The sequence below is a fragment of the Mustela nivalis genome (genome assembly GCF_964662115.1).
Source record: "Mustela nivalis genome assembly, chromosome: 4".
NCBI lineage: Eukaryota > Metazoa > Chordata > Mammalia > Carnivora > Mustelidae > Mustela > Mustela nivalis.
Genome location: NC_139023.1, coordinates 68,005,388 through 68,024,516, shown reverse-complemented (window position 1 = coordinate 68,024,516; position 19,129 = coordinate 68,005,388). Strand labels below are relative to the sequence as shown.

Sequence of the window (19,129 nt, the reverse complement as noted above, 5' to 3'; positions counted from 1 at the left end):
GAGTCAAGAGGACAGGGTCATCATGAGTCCCAGGAGGGCCCTGGAGCAGGAATCCTGCATCTTAGTTCTAGCTTTCACAGTCTGCCCCTTGTTGGTGACTGAGTTCACAGTTGGCACTCAGTGAATGCTTGCTAAGACACAGTGCAAGCAGATGAGGGCACAAGTGCAAACACACCAGTGGGCACTGAGGAATCCCAATAGGACACACACCCAGATGGAGCCAGTGCCCACATTTCACAAACACCAGCACAGAAATAGCCATTTAAAACCAAGGCAGGAACCATATATAACCCAGAGGGCTCCATGCTTTTGGAGGCCAAGCTAGTGGCCACAGCCAAGGCCTCTGGTGGTCAGTGGACTGGGGGTCTGACAGGTGGCTCGACACACCCATGGCCCTGAAGCCCCTTGTGACTAGGAGGGAAGACCTGACCAGGCCCAGTTCTGGCTCCATGGTTGCTGCAGGGCTGCTCGCAGCCCCACTAGCCTGTGTCTGTTTAGAATCAGGGAGAAAACCTTTTCCCTCGATTGTTCTTTTTAAAGATGGTTGCACCACATTGACATAGAAAAACATCTGACATAAAACTGGAGCCATTCACAGCTGCAAATGACCCAGAAGTTATCAAAATGTAGTGACCACAAAGAGAGGACCTTGCGCCCCCAGGCAGGCCTCCTGTGTGTGGGAGTAGCTGGGGACTCTGGACATGCCCATGTGGGCAGTGCTGGGCTCCACAGCCTCCCTCAAAGGGACAGAAGAAGGAACCTGCTCTGATGGCTCCACTGGAAGCACCCCCTAATGGAGATGGGGGCAGCCCCATGTGCATTCTGGGTGTCCTGGTGATTCTTAGACACAGCCACAAATTCAGTTTCTTCATGGCTGGGGTGGGGTGGTGGTTGGGTAGCTCAGCAGTCACGGGTAGCCAGAGGTCCTCCAGGGACAGCCCAGCCACCGCAAACCCCACAGGTCCTCTGCGGACAACCCAGCAGCCACAGGTCCCACAGGTCCTCCAGGGACAGCCCAGCAGCTGTGGGTCCCACTGGTCCTCCAGAGACATCCCAGCAGCCACGGGTCCCACAGGTCTTCTGGGGACAGCCCAGCAGCCACAGGTCCCATGGGTGCTCCAGGGATAGCATCTTGGTGAGCTTGTGGTCCAGCAGGTACCTGTTTAAGTGGCTCTCGTCATGCCACATGGCCTCCATCCCATTGGCCAGGTTGACCCCCATTGCATGGTGACAGGTCAAGGTCAGTCAGTGAACCTTCATCACTGATACTCCAAAAAAGGTTCCCAAGTAGTAAATGTTGCCCTGGTCCCTGGGGATGTGGGTCTAGGACTGTGGCTGGCACTTGTAGCTGAAGTCCTTGTGGGCTACCAGGTAGAAACTGGAGTACAGGGTGCCAAAGAGGGGGGACAGGATCTCCACACCCATTTGGTCACAGAACTTCAGGTCTACATCTGCACAACAAGTCATCTACCTCATCTAAGTCTTGTCCAACTACCTCACATGGCTGGTGTCCTTTTGAGGTGACCACCCGCTCCCCAGCATGGGGAAAGCAGCTCCCCCATCGTTAGGCAAGTGTGGTGAGCCCCTCTGTAACTGATTTTTTGTACAGACACTAAGGCTACTTCCCTATGCCTGCCCCATCACTGGCAGGTTAGTAAATTACTCACAAAGGGAAGACAGGCACTACATTTAAGTAAGAGACAGGCACACATATACACCCAAATGGCATGGGTCAGGTCATTAGCAGCAAATTGAGGCCCAGAAAGTGAGGACACAAGCCAGACATGAAGCAGTGGGAGAGAAGAATGATCATAGGCAGAGGGCACAGCAAATAGAAAGACTTTGCATTGAGCCTGAGGCATAGGTAAGACAACCACACCCCACAGATGGCTGGGCACAGAAGGAGAGGTAAGGCTGGAAAGGATGGACAAGAGGGGAACAGACCACAGAAAGGCCCAAAGGAAATGTTCCAAAAAGATCACTCCAGTTACTGGAGGAGAATAGGCTCTGTACAAAAGAGGACAGGGAGAACCTAATCCTAACCCAACCCTAACCCTAACCTTAACCCCTAACCCTCATCCTAATCACTAACCCAACTCCATTGAAATCATCACAAAAACAACAAAACACATTCCTATACCTTTCTTAAAACAGATGTAAGAAGCCTCCTCAGGAAAAGTTAAAACCAAGAGCTCTTTTGTGTACCATAAATGTAAATATATTGTGCCCTATAAGCAAGTGTGTCTTCACAAACATCTTAAACATTGTTCAATAGAGTGATACCAAGCAATGTTATCCACCATAGTAAGTTTTCAAGTAAAAACATGTGTTCATATCAATTGATGCAGAAAATGTTCTAACCAAAATCCAACATCTGTTGCTGATATAAACACTCATGAAAGCAGGAACAAGGGGTAATTTTTTTTTTTTTTTCAAGAAATCTATAGGAAACACCATGCTCGGGTCTTAAGATTGACAGCTCTACTCTGAAATCAGGAACAAGGACAGGATGCTGGTTTTCGCAGAAGGACAGATACTGTATGATTCCACTTGGATGGGGTGTCTGGAGACACAAAGTTGGATGTGGCTGTAGGGGCTGAGGGGAAGGGGAATGGGGAGTTGGTGTTTCATGCATACAGTCTCCCTCAGGGAGAATGAAAAAGGTCTGGAGAATGATGTACAACCATGGGAACTCAGCTAAGGCCAGAGAACTGTACCTGAAATATTTGAAGTGGTCAATGTTATTATGTTTAACCATAAACATATTAGTGAAAAAATGAAGGACTGGTGCATGTCACAACATGGAGACACTGAAAACAGTGCAAGTGACATAAGCCATATAGAAAATACCATTCAGATGGTGCTGAAGCCTTGGAACACCTGCCAGCGCGCCAGAGAAAGCGGCCTGAGCGCAAGCCCCACAAAGGTAGTGAGCGGGAGTCGGGCGCCCCCCTGCGGGCGGTGGGAGCGGCGCAGCATGCGGTGCGGTGACTCAGGCGACCCCTGAAGGCGGTGGGGGCGGTGCAGGATGCAGTGCACTCAGTTCAGGGGAGGCACCTGTTCCTTCCGGGGTCCAGCTGAATCCATTACATTTTGGAAATTGAAAATCAGATGGAATCCAATTGCCCCCTGACTTCTCCAGAAATAGAAACAATTAATTAGAAATCATACGGAATTAAGTGAAATGCAGACACAAGCTTTACAACTTACACCAAAATTGATTCAAAATTGTAGATAACTTTAAAATGTAAACCTATCAAAGTACCAAAAAGAAAACATAAAAGAATATCCACATGACCTTGAGTTCGGTGGTGAGTTTTAACCCACAAAACCACAAAGAAAAAGTCCACAAAAGAAAAAAATTGGTAACATGAACTTCCTAAAATTAAAACTTCTACTCTGTGAAAGACCTTGCTCAGGAAACCAAAAGACAAGCCCAAAAATGGGAGGAGATGTTTGCAAAACACATACTTGGCAAAATATTTGCATTCAAAATACACAAAAAACTATCAGAACTCAACAATAAGGAAACAAACGTCGTAATCGATAACAGGTAAGGATCTGAAAATGCTTAGACAAAGAAGACATACAAATACAAAATAAGCATACAAAAATACTAGGAAAGTGCAAATAGCAATAGGTACAAATAGGTGTGCAGTACTGCATGTGCACACCTATTACAAATTATAAGCTCCAAAAACAAGAATATTAATTGCTAGAAGGTGAAGGATGGCAGCAACTGTCCCTTCAGAAGACAGGCTATTTTTTCCAAACCTAAGTAAGTCTCATATTAAGATCCAACAATTACACTTCTAGTATTTAGAAAACTGCTTTGAAAAAATCATTTCCAAACAAAAATTCGCATGCAGTTATGCACAGTAGCTCTATTCATAATGGTTACAAACTTAAAGAAACCAGAATGTCCTTCCATGAACGAAGCAAACTGAGTGCATCCATGGGAAGGAAGCAGAATATGCCACCCAAAATATGCCTCTTTAGCACAAGGGTCATTTGGGCTGATTAATTTTAAGAAACAACAGACACGAGAGAATCTTTGAAAACTGGGTAAAAGTTGCCATTTGGTGAGTGAAATGTACACTCATAAAGGAACGCTCCATTTGTAAGCCTGTTTACTTCTGTATCATGAACATAATGACTAAATCTCAAGGAACTCTTACCAAAAGAGAAGGCACAGACTTAAGTCTGTGTAACAACCATTCCCTCATTTACAGGGCTCACTGATAACATCTCTTAACTGGACTTCCCACCACCCAAAAATCTTTTGGTCTTTAGTTGAAGATAGCATTATGCTGAGGGCTGAGCCACCTCACAGAGTTATTCCGTTTACTTGTTTTTCTCCTGTTAATCTACCCAACAATAAAAAGAAATGAACCATCACCCTATACAAGGACATGGAAGAACTTTACATGTATTTTTCTAAGTGAAAGAATCCAGTCTGAAAAGGCTACATGCTTGAGTGACCCCATTTGTAGGAGATTCTGGAAAAGGCAAAACTGGAGATGATAAAAGGATCAGGGGGTAAATTCCATGATATTTTAATGATTTGTACCTGCCACTATGCATTTGTCAAGACCCAAACACTTTGGGGCACCTGACTGGCTCAGTTGGTGGAGCATGTAACTCTTGATCTTGGAGTTGTGAATGCAAGGCCCATGTTGGGTGTGGTGATGACTTAAAAGTAAAATCTTTAAAAAACATAAACATTTTTATATCCCAAAGAGTAAATCACAATCTACTGAAATTAAGTTATTTGAGATGTGGGAGTGTCACAGGATGGTATAGGGGCCAAGGGCAGGCTGCCCCAAATCTGCCACTTTAACATATAGATCACTTTAATAAAAGTTACTTAAGAGACAGACTATACAATGAGGACACCTAGACCCTCCTCTGCCCTCCTGGAAGTAGGAAATCTGTCTCCCATGTGAAGATGTCCTTGTACCAGAAGGTAGAGGATTTCAACATCATCAGAGATGGGAGATCTGGAGTCCATAAGGCTGTATAAACAACCCTTGTTACTTCTCACTAATTTACTACCCCAGCCCAAATTCTGTTTAGAATCCCCCAGTGATTGAAGCTCCCAAGGTTAAGTTTTCTTTGTCCTGTGATTTAATCACAGTTTTATTTTCTCTTTGCTCAAAAAGTATGAACCTGGCTTCCTGGATCATTTCTTTAGACCTCAGTTTCATTATTGGGTCTCTAGGCGTACATCATTACACTTCGGTTTTTTTCCTCCTATTAATCTGTCTCATGTCAATTTCATTCTTAGCCCCAAGGTTAGAAACTTGGACCAAGGAAAAATTCTTCCTCCCCTTCAATGGAATACAGAACGTGTCATATAATCTAACTGTATTAGAAACATATGGGGAAAAAAGACCCTCACTGTAGATTGCATAACAAAAAATGCTGACCTAAGTAACTTTGGAAATGAGTGGAATCTTTAGAGTAAAGAAAAATGTACTGTACGTACACAGTGGGCTCTATGTGATAAAGTTCTTTCCCTGAGGAGTGGTAGCTATCAGTTCTGAAGACGTCACATCTGTAATCTGGAATGGAGCAATGAATTAAATCAATGGCAGGTGGGGAGAGCCAGGTTTGTTCATGTTAGAGTAGGAAGTTACAGATCAGCAAAGGGAGAAGATTACTATCTCCTCATGGTGATGGACCATGTTGGAGACATCAGTGTAAACTCATCTTTAGCTTGATATGGACACAGACAGTTGCACATAGAAACCTTTATAACTAGGTGTGTCAGCGTAGGTGGGAATACATGCATATATTGTCTTGCATTGTCCGCTGAGCACATTTAGCTCCCACGTGTAAGACTTTTATACCATCCTCTACTAACCAGGGCTCCTTAAAGAAATTGCTGACACTAGAACTGAGACAGGAAGTATAGGAGCCAGGATAATCGGGAAGTATCAGAAAGTAAAGAAGTTCCAGGAAAAGAGCCACAGAGATGGAAAGATGTCAACAGAGAACAATAACCAATGGAAAGTGCTCCCAATCCCAAAGCAGGAATGAGACAGTGACCAAACACTGTAGTGCTGGAGCATAACCTGCCCTGGTGTCCACACTGGTAAAAATAAATGATTCTTTAAAGATTTCATTTGTTTATTTGAGATAAAGTGCATGAGCAGAAGGGAGAGGCAAAGGGAGAGGAGAAGTAGGTTCCCCGAGGAGTAGGGAGCCCAACATGGAGATTGATCCCAGGACCATGAGATCATGACCTGAGCTGAAGGCAGCTACTTAACTGAGCCACCTAGGTGCACCAAAATAAATGACTTTTTTAAAAGAAACCACAGGCCCAAAATGGAGTCACTTGTGTCAAGAGATGCAAGCCAGCAAACCAAGACTTATTACCTGATCTAACTGCAGTTTCACACACTCTCACCTCTGTGTAAACTTTAACCAGTCAGGCTGGAAAATGAACTGAATGGCCCCTTCTGTTGCCCTTTGGAAGGAGACATTGCCTGAAATAGACTGCATCCTTTTCTAGTAATTTCTTTTTTTTCAATCCCTTCTCTGCCTTTAAATCCCTTCCCTTCCCTGCAGCTAAAAGGAGCTCCTTTCCATTTGCTAAATGGGATGCTGCCCAATTAATGAACTATTCAGTGAAACCATTGGGATCATTTAAATTACTCAGTTGCATTTCTACCAACAGATTATATAGTTGTTGTTTTTTACAAATGGAATTGAATAGACCTCTCCTATAAGAATTCCAAATAGCAGATGTAGACACTCAGCCATCCATTAAGGAAATGGAGCTAACTCCCCTCTCAGTTAGTGTTTGAGCTCAGTGCAGTGTTTTCCTACTTATGAAGACACGCTGTATGCTCATGGAAAAGAGTAACTTCATGGTGGGGAACCCTGACTATCACTGCTTCAGCCAGGTGACTAACATTACCATGGACAGTGACAAGCGTTCCCTTATTATAAAATGAGGACAGAGCACTTCCACTTGCTGAAAAAACAACTTTGCTCTTGGTGGGACTCAAGGCTCCTGCATCTCAGAGATGGGAAGGCACACGGACCTCACCTGTGTCCCTGTTGGGCTCCATGCTGGTGGAGCCTACTTTAAAAAAAAATAAAATCAATTAAATAAAAATAGAACAACCTCTTCCATGTTTGCTATAACTTGCTGGTCTTGCATTACAATTCTCTGCATTTCTGAATAAACTTACTTGGCAGGTAAAATAACGGGCCGTTTTATTTTTAAAGTTAATACCTTATTTTGACTTAAGTCTTTAAAATGTATCTTTGAATACAATCAGATTCTGAAGTACTGAGGTTTAGGATGTAAACATAATGAATTTTTGGAAGGATAAAACTCAGCTCATAACAAAGACCCCTGTAAGGGATGATGTAATCTTTGGTTTTGTTTTGTTTTTTGGGTATTTTAAAGATTTCATTTATTTATTTGAGAAAGAGAAGGTCAGAAGCAAGGAGAAGGTCAGAGGGAGAAACAGACCCTCAGCAAAGCTGGGAGCCCCATGCAGGACTTGATCCCAGGACTCTGGGATCATAACCTGAGCCAAGGCGGTTGCTTAACCAATTGAGGCACACAGGCGCCCTTTGTTTTTCTTTTAAAAGTCAACAAAGTGTGGAGATTCAAAGCACAGGCTGTCAGACTGTGGGCTCTAAATCTTTGTCCTGTGCCTCGTTAGCTGTGTCACTTTAGACACGTTACTTCATTTCTGGGTTTGCAATGAAGAATAATGACTACTTTAAAGGGTTCTTGTGATCAAATAAAATAACTTCAAGGGCTTGACCGGGTGCCTGGCAGGTGATAACTAGAAAGTCCAGCTGTTGTTCAGAGGCTGTTATTAACACTCAGGGTGAGTGAGTACTGGTCACACGTCGAGGCCGGGGACAGAGGAGGCGTTCGGGGAAAGGGTCGCACGAGATCCCAACAAGGTACTGGCGTCTGGTCTGCATACGGACGCCTTGACCTTCTCTAGGTCACCCCGCAATGGGACAGCGGCGCAGCTTAAAGGCTCCGCGGCACACACCTGCCCACGACAGGTGAGCGCTCGGAGGCGACGGCACCTTACACGGCAGGCCGATGCGACACAGCTGAGAGCTCCTAGCAGGAGGTATGGCACAAGACAGCCTCCCACCTCTCGAACCAGACCCGGCGGGACCCACTGGGACACGAGGGAGGGGCCTCGCGGGCGGGAGGGAGTTCGCCCGGGCACGCGCCGGAAGTATTGGCAAGGGGTTCGGGGACTCTGGGGACTGCCGGCGCCGGCAAGCGCCTTCCCTTTGCGTATTTCCGGCGCGACGGCGGACGTGATGACACACTGAGCCGGCACCAGTTATGCGGGCCAGTTCACGCTTGTTCGGCGGCAGCTCCCGGAAGCCGCCCGTCGGGGCGAGGCTCGTACGGGGGTCAGGGACCCGGGATCCGCGCCCAGCGGTTAGGCACGATGCGGCTGGGCTCCGGGACCTTTGCCGCCTGCTGCGTGGTGATCCAGGTGCTCGGGGTCGCGCTTTTCCTTCGGGGATTCTTCCCGGCTCCGATTCGTTCCTCCTCCAGGACGGAGCACCAAGCAGAGCCTCCAGCGCCCGAGCCCTCAGCTGGTACGGACCCCTCCCCGGCCGTCTCCGCTCCTCCCCACCCCTTTCTCCAAAGGAGCCTCCTATGAGCATCGCCTCTCGCATTTCTCGGGACTTCCGAGCGCTCTCCTCGTTGGGAGGAGAGGACTCCACGCCCAGGAGTCCTCTCTCCACCGCCCCAGCCCCTTTCTGTACGCCACAGCGTGTGGCATCCACCACTACCAGCCACGCTGCAGTCTCCTCCCTGGTCGCCGCAGAGAAAGCTCTGCACACCTGCTCTAACTCGTCTCCTGACGTCGCTCGTCCCGTCACAGCCCCGCCCCCTGCCCGAACAGTCCGTTGTGTCACTCCCTTTCCCAGGCACCCTTTCTGCTCAATAAGACACAGCATATAAGATTCCGCTGACCCCAAGCACTGCGTTTTCTTCTGTGACATTCTTTCAGTGAATGTCCCCCTTTTCCTGCCAGTGGCCCTCACTTACCCAGTAGTACGCACTAGGTAAAGGCTCTCCCGTGTTTGACTAGGTCCCCACAATACCAGCCACTGACCGTGTAGACAGTTTGTAGACGTTTGCCCATCCCCTACCCGCTGCACTGTGTTTTGAATCAAGCTCCGCAAACGTCGGATATCCAGGGTTCTCACGAAGGAACTCTCCTTCCCCAGTACACACCATGCATAGGGCAATTCATGGTTAATACGGGGGCTCCTTCAGCTTCCTCAGTATCCTCGCACTGTCCAGTAACCGGTCCTTTTCTTTGGCTTGGGTTAGGTAGATATGACAGCATATGTGCTAGAGAAGTGGGCCAGAAGCAGATTATAAGGTGCTTAAAAACTTAATTTCCTTTTTCCTTTCATTTTTAGGAGACCGTTCCAACTGGACCAAGCTCCCACCACCTCTATTCAGAAAAGTTGTTATTATGCTGATAGATGGCTTGAGAGATGATTTTGTGTTTGGGTCAAAGGGTGTGAAATTTATGCCCTACACAACTTATCTTGTGGAGAAAGGAGCATCTCATAGTTTTGTGGCTGAAGCCAAGCTGCCTACAGTTACTATGCCTCGAATCAAGGTAAACAGTTTGACTTAATGTGTTATAAGTCATGATTTGGCTCTTTGGGAGGTTTGGAGGGGCTCTCTGTACTCTTTTACCTAGAGTCCCAATTTTAACTTGGTGGAAATTAGTTGAGTGCTGTCCACCTGGCTGGGGCAATAAAATGCTGACAAAGCCGCACAAGATAGGGTAGAACTGAGACCCATGATTTGTGTCTCTTGTCAAGTAGCCCCAAGTTCGCACTTCATGGAGGGCATAAGGTGTTTAGAGCCAGATCAGTCAGGTTAGCCTAATCCTGAAGATAGTGTCCTCCTTGCTAATCTGGTCTCTTCTTTAATCATCAGTGGGTCACTTACATTCCAGCCTTTCACGTTAATCTAGTTCAGTCTCTTGACTTTATAGATCAGAAACTAACTCAGGTAAGTTAGATGGCTTGTCCACAACTATGATATAAATAATGACCAAACCTGCATGATCTGGCCTCAATAGTTATCACTGTTTCTACTATATAACTCACCTTTGAGGTGCTCAGCCTAGTGAGTGTGGCTTTAAAGTACATAGTGCTTTACCCATGAACTATGAGTTTAAAAAAAGAAGAAGAAGAAAGGGTAAAGCTGTATTGATTGGCTCAAGAACTATTTATTATGCAACTACTGTAAAGGGTTTGCAGTTAGGGCAACATAGTATTTGCTTTCATGGAGTTTTTCGTCACCTGTGAGAGACATAGCCATTAAGCAAATGAGCAGACAAACTGATTTATAGTTTAAAGTGTGATTAATACATGATGATGAGAAAGAGCAGGATGTGATGCTCATTACTGGGGGGGTTGGGAGGCCTCAGTGTAGATCGAGGGTCAGAAAAGCCTGCCTGAAGAAATGACAAGTTGAAACAGAAAGGGTGAGTAAAGGAGAGGAGGCAGAAAGAGACAGAGGAGCTTAAAAGTTTGTGACTATGTGGCTGGTACGGTAAGATAGTCTCTGGTTGGAGCCTTCCATCTATGGCTGATCATGTGACACCTTGTTATTTGGTGAGAAGGAGCCACTACTTGATTCAGTATTTGGTAGGTATTCAGTAATTGTTTACTGGATGAATGAAACCGTCTGGGATTGAAAGGGTTAATACCACATCTCCATCTCTCTCTCTCTCTCTCTCTCTCTCTCTTTTTTTTTTTTTTTAAGATTTTATTTATTTGACAGACAGAGCTCACAAGTAGACAGAGAGGCAGGCAGAGAGAGAGAGGAGGAAGCAGGCTCCCTTCGAAGCAGAGAGCCCAATGTGGGGCCCGATCCCAGGACCCTGGGATCATGACCTGAGCCGAAGGCAGAGGCTTAACCCACTGAGCCACCCAGGCGCCCCACCACATCTCTTCTTGACCTATTTTCTTGCGTTTCCCACTTTCTGCAACTTTGGGATGTAGTGTGTCCTTCATTCAGCAGTATTTCCTGAACATCTTTTGTGTATCACACAGTTTTAATTAAGAGAGATTCAATGAAGAACAAGTGTCCTATCGTCATGGAGCTTAATTTCTAATTGAGGGGAGAAAAGATATGTAATTATATAAATAAATAATCGGGATAGTTTCAAAAAGTGATAAGTGCTGTGGAAGGAATCAGGGAGGAGAATATGACACTGATGAGAAACGGAGAGAGTGGGGCACCTTCAGTCAAGAAGCTTAGGGATGGCCTCTCAAGAATGTTCATTCTGCTGAGGCCAGTCTTGTTAAAGCTGGAAGAAAGGCATCCAGGCTCCTCACCATCAGGAGCACTGATTTCTTCATCTGTTCTATTGAAGGTGTGGAAGGAACCCATTCCTTCCCCCTGGTAAGGAATCTGAGTAGGTTTATAAGAAAGCATGTAAGTGGGTGTGCAGGCTTCAGACTGTGTCCAGACTGCATGTCAGTTACTGTGGTTCTTGGGGCCTCCCGTTTCCAGCCTGTTTGTGTCATTTCATGGAACCAGTCTTGTGCTTCATTTTATTTGCTTTCAGGCCTTTGCAGGTTCTTGCCTCTCATTTCCCAGGAATGGAGAGCTAGAACCAGAAATACATATTGGAGTTAGGGTTCACAGCTCTAGAATTTGGTAGGATTGGGTAGTAATTGGCTAAGGAGTGTGTCCCCTACCCTGCCTCCTGTTAGGGAAGGGATATATTAATCTTGAGGTATTGATGCAGTTGTCACAAAATGCTGATCTTAGTGATTCAGACTAATAGCACTTTCCTAGCACTTTCTCGTGTTAACTAATTTGTGAATGCTTTTCCTTTCTTCAGCGAATTTATAGTCATCATAAGGAGCAGGTACTGACCAACTGACTGCAGTGAGCACAAAGCACAGATGTTATGTCATGTGCTGTCACAACAGCCCCATGATCTAGGCTCCGTGAGGCAGACACTGCCGTCTTCTCCATTTTCCTGATGAGGAAACAGGCTTGAAGTGGTAGAACCACACAGCTGGCATCAGAAACCAACCCTAGCCTATGTGTGTCTAGTTCCAGAGCCTCTGTTGGTCGCTGCTGAATAGGGTGACCAGGCCACATCCTCTTCCAGTAGTTTCTGCAGAGCTCTCCTTCATTCTCAGAAGGGAAGAAACTACTGTTCTCAAGGTCACAACAACTGCAGGATGACCTCCAAGGTGATGGCAGACATGGGCTCTCACTTAGACTTCCTAGGGCTCCCAACTGCCTGCATGCTTCCTGCGGTGAAGTGTACCAAGTAGTCCCTGCCCTCCTCAAAAATGTCAGTGGGAACACAGTCTAATATGAGAAGGAGGCAAATACCTTATAAAATCCCCTGGGAAAAGGATGGACAGATTAGACCACATGGAAACCAAAAAAATTTATGTGGTGAAAGACACAAAAACCAAGTCAACTGACAAATGATAAACTGGAAAAATTATTGACAGTTGACATCACAAACAAGATATTAAGCCCATGATGTGTAAAGAGAATCTGACCAAGGACAACAATCCAATGGCAAAGGATATAAAGAAATCCACAAAAGAAGACATTGAAATGGCAAGTAAACATATGAAAAGATTCTGTACTAGTAATCAGGGAAAGGCAAACTAAAGCAATTTATAAGCCCAGTTTTTGTCTGTCGCACTGTAAAAATGTAAAGATTGATGATGACCTCTTCTTTATACGAAACAAGGTAGACAGTACTGTCAACACTGAGCCAGCCCCTGCACTCTTGCCACCCTGGTCCAGTCTGCTGTGGTCTCCAGCCAGGACTGTAGAAGTCTCTCAGCACCTCCTAGTGCCCAAGCCCCTGCAAACAAAGCAGGTCGTGGTGCTCTTCTTCAAACCCTGCACTCGTTTATATCTGCCTACTAACCCAGGCCTCGAGTCTGCATGGTCCTGTTCCCGTTTACCTCATCCTCATCTGAGCTGCTTTCCCTCTTCCTGTGTCATTCATCCACATAGATCACACATACCCCAAGCATGCCGCCGTCTCTCAGCCTTGGGGCTTTCACAGTTTGCTGTGTTCCGCCTGGGAAGCCCCACTGTACCTCCCTTCCCCTCCCCTAGACAACAACATGCCAGCCTTCAGGTCTCAGCTCAAATGGCACTTGCATTGCAAGCTTGTTAAAATGCATGTCCATTAAAATGGTCTTGGTCCAAATACTGAGTACTTTGTAGCTGAGTTTAAAATAAATAAATAAATAAAGTAACTCTGAGTTTTCTGGGGAGAGACGTTAGGGATATGTTATTAATTGAAAAATAAAAGCAAGTTGCAGAATTGTTTATATAGTTTATTACCATTGTATATTTGTGATTGTACACATACAGGAAAATATATGAAAGAGTACTTACCCAAAGTAACTGGTTGCCTATAAGTAGTAAAATTCTGGGGTGAAAGACTCACGTTTTTAAAAAATAATTTCATTGAGGTAGAATTTTCATACAGTGCAGTGCAGACCTTCTTATGTGTACGGTCCGGTGAGATTTAACAAATGTGGTCTTTCCGTGCAACCCTCACCTCAACTCTGGATCCTGATCCTCCACCCCGGGAGTGGTGGTTCTTGCTATCATTTTGCTGGTTTGTCAGTGAGTTACTTGCCTAAACTCATTCTATAGAGTCTTTCTCCTGGAGTGCACAGTAACTGGCATCTGCTTGTTTTTGTTTTAAATTCTTGTTTTTATTTTAAGCTGGTCTTCCAAAAGGTCACCCCTGAATGAACATAGTAGTGGTTAGCCAGTGACTGGTCACAGGTTGTGCTTAAACAAGTAGGCCTTCCGCCCTTCCCAGGGGTCTATGTGTGGTTCGTACTCACTGTTCAGGCACCTAATAAGCCTGCCCTGTCACTTTCTGTGTAGGGTCTCCTATTCCGCTAAAAGGAGTGGATTATTAGGCATTATCTGCTCTCTCCTGAGTGCACAATCAGCCCCATGTGTGCACGCAGCTCAGTGGGCGCTTACAGAAATCTGCTATACCTGTCTCATTCCCTAAACCCCATTTTTTTTTTAATTTCAATTTTTTTTTTAAGTAGACTCCATGCCCGGCATGGAACCCAATGTGGGGCTTTAACTTATGAGCCTGAGATCAAGATCTGAGCTGAGATCAAGAGTCAGACGCTTAACTGACTGAGCCACCCAGGGGCCCCAACCTAGATCCCGTTTTTTTAAAGATTTTATTTTTTTATTTGAGAGAGAGAGAGAGCACGTGCGTGTGCACACAAGCTGGAAGAGAAGCAGAGGGAGAGAGAGAAGCTCTCTCTTGGCAATGTGGGGCTCAATCCCAGGACCCCAAGATCATGACCTGAGCTGAAGGCAGAGGCTTAACCCACTGAGCCACCCGGGTTCCCCCCAGATCCCATTTCTGAGTGTTGGGATTGTCTGTTACCAAAAACAGCACTGATGGCTTTGGCAGCTGTGATGTTGGCCTTCCCTGTTTTCAACACATCCCTAGCGTGGGACTTCTCCGTGCAGTTCCAGGTCAGATGGACCCATCAGGTCCCCATGACCACGACATGGTGGGGGTAAGGGAAGGGGAGCAGCCTATGTTAAAACACCACAGGTTACTCACTGCTCTTACTGAGATTCTGTAGTTTGTCTTAGATAAGAACTTCTCAATTTGTTATAAATCCTTGGTAAGTTTTCTAAGTCTTAAAATGGTTGTTTTGGGCAGTTCTGTCCCATTTTGTCATTACTCTTAGGGGAGAGGATTTGCTGAGTTCCTCTGGCATTCCAGAAATCAGGTTAATTCATATTTGGTTTGTTTGTTTGGTTGGTTTTTTGCTGTTAAAGAATGGCAAAATTGGGCCTATTGTCATTATCCAGATTTCTGTTTATTTTCATTGCACAGGTAGGTCCCTAAATGCCAGTGTCATGGGTTGTTGGATAACTCCAGATCATAGGAGACACGTGACCCATTACTATGGCCTCTGAGACTGTGCTGAAGTGAGGGAGATTGTTGACATAATTCTGCATCAGAAAGGTATGGGGATATGTGACACCCACCCTTTCCTCCCAGAAATGATGGTGCTGTGTGTGTGTGTGTGTGTGTGTGTTTGGAGCAGGGGTGTCCCACCAGCACCCCTGGGCCAGTTTACTATGAGAATTTCTGAGAGTTCTTGCACAGAGACTGTGGGAGAGGCTGCTTGTACACATGGCATGGTCATTAGAATGGCTAGGTTGTAAGGTGAGTACACAGTGTTTGCTTATCACACAGGGCAGATTTGAAGCTTAGGTGGGGACCTGATAGGCAGTTGAGTATACAGCTTCATGTTTTCAGTGTATACCATGCTTTGCCGTTTTCTTCAGTTGCTCTAACCTGCAGCTTTTCTGTCTACCACGGTGGTCCAACTGCCCCAGCCTCCTCCTTCATCCTCTCATTGGCTGAAAGACAGTCAAGTCTTTGAGAACAGGTTTGCTAGTTTTGCCAAAATCTGTGTGCAGCTTTCCCCTCTGACCCAGCTTCCAGTATTGGGGATGTCCTAGTTTCAAGCTCTCCTCTTTCATCCATAACATGATCTGCGGCGCTCCTTCCTATGCTGTGCTTTCGATTCCATAGTCTAACTTCATGAACGTTTCCTTCTGCAGGCAATGATGACAGGGAGCCTCCCCGGCTTCATCGATGTTGTCAGGAACCTCAATTCCCCCGCACTGGTGGAAGACAACGTGATCACACAGGCAAAAGCAGCTGGGAAAAGAATTATTTTTTATGGAGATGAAACATGGGTGAAACTATTCCCAAAGCATTTTGTGGAGTATGATGGAACAACCTCATTTTTCGTGTCAGATTATACGGAGGTCAGTTTTTAGAATAAGAACCCTTTATCACACTGGAGTCTGATACCCTGTCGGGGAGAGGCAGGGTATCAGACTGTTTTGTATGTGGCCTTTGTTGGTGTGCTGGGAGAGGTATGGAGAGATTATAGACACCATTCATCCACATGATCAGGTTCAACCCAGGGACATAAACCCTGATGGAGATGTGAACAAAGCTCTCTTAGAACAGCTGAGCACCTGTTGATGGGGTATAGATGACTAGGAAGGGCTTCCCAGCAAGGAGCCATTTAAGCTGTTTTGAGAAGTGAGTGGCAGCTTCCCATGTGGACAGAATGGGGGGTGGCAGCATCGGTACAAGGCAAGGCAGAGGACTCCATGGCCTCCCTGGGATCCTTGAGGCTACTGGTTCTCCTGTTAGTGCAGCTGTGTTCCCAGTGGGGAGGTAGAAGAACAGATGGTGAGCTGGGTGGAGCCTGGTCCCAAGGGACACTGTCCTGTGCTGGACAGGCTCCAACAAGGAAAAAAGACCTGTAGTTAGAAAGCTGACCCTGAAGCAGAAGGAAGCCACACAAAACAAAGACAAACCCATACCAGCTCAGTTTACTGGGCCTGATAGAGCATTTGTACTTTTACTTACATTAATACTCTTTCCTAAAGTTGACTTCTGTACATGCAGCAGTTGCTTTCAGAAGTGAGTTTCCCTGTCCTCTGTCTCATCACTCAGAGATCCTTCCCTTTGTAGAGACTTTTCAGTGGGCGGGAGGTGGACCAGCTGAATGGTCTAGGCTGACCTGACCAGGCTCATGGCTCTGTCGGGGGATGCTCAACCGCTAGTTGCTCAGAGCTGTGTCTCTTTCTTCCCAGAACAGCCTTTGCACAGGACACACTTAGATGCCCTCACCTTCACCACCCCCCACCCCACCCCGGTCACCTGCGTCACCTGGTCATCAACTAGTATTAGTTAATTCTCAGGAGGGATCCCACAGAATGTTTTTTATTTTTTTAAGGATTTTTTATTTATTTATTCAAAAGACGGAGATCACAACTAGGCATAGAGGCAGGCAGAGAGAGGAAGAAGCAGGCTCCCTGCTGAACAGAGAGCCCAATGTGGGGCTTGATCTCAGGACCCTGAGATCATGACCTGAGCTGAAGGCAGAGGCTTAACCTGAGCCACCCAAGTGCCCACAGAATGTTTTTATCAGAACAACACTTCTCATTTAAATTACCTATATAGTATGTTCTATCTATACCTTAGAAATGTGAGGACAGTATTAGTGAAAGCTTAATCTAATGCTAATATTTGTTTAACTTTCTTATGACAGATTTTTCTGTTTGTGTTTGGGGTTTTTTTGGTGTTTTCAGACTCTGAGTCCTAGATTTTCTTTTTGTTTAAAGATTTTGTTTATTTAACAGAGAGGGACAGCAAGAGAGGGAACTCAAGAAGGGGCTTGTATGAGTGGGAGAAGCAAGCTTCCCACTGAGCAGGGAGCCCAATGCGGGCTCCATCACAGAGTCCTAGGATCAGGACCCAAGCCAAAAGAAGACACTTAACCAACTGGGCCACCAGGTGCCCCAAATGCCTAGATTCTATTTTTTTTTTTCCATTTTTATTAACATATAATGTATTATTTGCCCCAGAGGTACAGATCTGTGAATCATTAGGCTTACACATTTCATGGCACTTACCGTAGCACATACCCTCCCCAATGTCCATAACCAGCCACCCTATCCCTACCCCCCACCTCCCAGCAACCCTGTTTGTTTTATAAGATTAAGAATCTCTTATGGTTTATCTTCCTCCCAATCCCATCTTGTTTATTTTTTTCCTCCCTACCCTCCACGACCCCCTGCCCTGCCTCTCATAGATGGCTTTGATGATATCAAGGTACCCTACACTGTGAAGAGTTTTGATCAAGAAAGGATGCTGTACTTTGTCAAATGCTTTTTCAGCATCTATTGAGAGTATCATATGGTTCTTGTTCTTTGTTTTATTAATATTATATCACATTGATTGATTTGCAGATGTTGAACCAAACTTGCAGCCCAGGAATAAATCCCACTTAGCTGTGGTGAATAATCCTTTTAATGTACTGTTGAATACTATTGGCTAGTATTTTGGTGAGAATTTTTGCATCCATGTTAATCAAGGATATTGGTCTGTAATTCTACTTTTGATGGGGTCTTGTCTTGTTTTGGGATCGGTAATGCTGGCCTCATAAAATGAGTTTGGAAGTTTTCCTTCCATTTCTATTTTTTGGAACAGTTTCTGGAGAATAGGTATTAATTCTTCTTTAAATGTTCAGTAGAACTCCCTGGGAAGCTGTCTGGCCCTGGGCTTTTGTTTGTTGGGAGATTTTTGATGCCTGCTTCAATCTCCTTACTGGTTATGGATCTGTTCAGGTTTTTGTTTCTTCCTGGTTCAGTTTTGGTAGTTTATATGTTTCTCTATTGTCAAATTAGCTGGTGTATAGTTGCTCATAGTATGTTTTGTAGTTGTTTGAATTTCTTTGGTATTGGTTGTGATCTCTCCTCTTTCATGATTTTATTAATCTGGGTCCTTTCTCTTTTCTTTTGGATAAGTCTGGCCAGGGGTTTATCAACCTTATTAATTATTTCAAAGAACCAGCTCCTAGTTTTGTTGATCTGTTCACTGTTCTTTTGGTTTCTATTTTGATTTCTTCTCTGATCTTTATTATTACTCTTCTGCTGAGTTTAGGCTTTTTTTGCCATTCTGTCTCCAGCTCCTTTAGATGTAGGGTTAGTCTGTGTACTTGACACCTTTCTTGTTTCTTGGGAAAGGCTTGTATCGCTATATACTTTCCTCTCAGGACCGCCTTTGTGTCCAAAGATTTTGAACAGTTGGGTTCAAACAGTTGGTTTCCATGAATTGTTTAAGTTCTTCTTTGATTTCTGGGTCGACCCATTCATTGTTAAGTAGGATGCTCTTTAGCCTCCATATATTCGAGTTCTTTTCAACTTTCCTCTTCTGATTGAGTTCTAGTTTCAGAGCATTGTGGTCTGAAAATATGCAGGGAATGATCCCAGTCTTTTGGAACTGGTGGAGACCTGATTTGTGACCCAGGATATGATCTATTCTAGAGAATGTTCCATGTGCACTAGAGAAGAATGTATTCTGTTGTTTTGGAATGGAATGTTCTAAATTTATCTGTGATGTCCATCTGGTCCAGTGTGTCATTTAAAGCCTTTATTTCAGTAAGGGGGGGTGTTAAAGTTCCCTACCATTATTGTATTATTGTTGATGTGTTTCTTTGATTTTTT

General features: G+C 45.1%; 1 protein-coding gene across 17 annotated transcripts in view; it reads left to right on the top strand.

Moving 5' to 3' along the window:
- Nucleotides 1-8,291: 8,291 nt before the first annotated feature.
- PIGG (phosphatidylinositol glycan anchor biosynthesis class G (EMM blood group)) overlaps nt 8,292-19,129 on the top strand; it is a 46,323-nt gene continuing 35,485 nt past the window's right edge. For 14 of the 17 annotated variants that reach the window (XR_014311128.1, XR_014311129.1, XR_014311130.1 and 11 more), the window contains exons 1-3: nt 8,307-8,601; nt 9,439-9,644; nt 15,662-15,871. Coding sequence is in view for 9 of the 17 variants with exons in the window: in XM_082728555.1 (XP_082584681.1) it covers nt 8,448-8,601; nt 9,439-9,644; nt 15,662-15,871 (570 nt within the window). In the remaining 8 variants the exon portion in view is untranslated. Of the gene's footprint in view, nt 8,602-9,438; nt 9,645-15,661; nt 15,872-19,129 lie in introns of those variants that run through there. The other 3 variants (XM_082728551.1, XR_014311127.1, XM_082728549.1) reach the window with 3 other exon arrangements.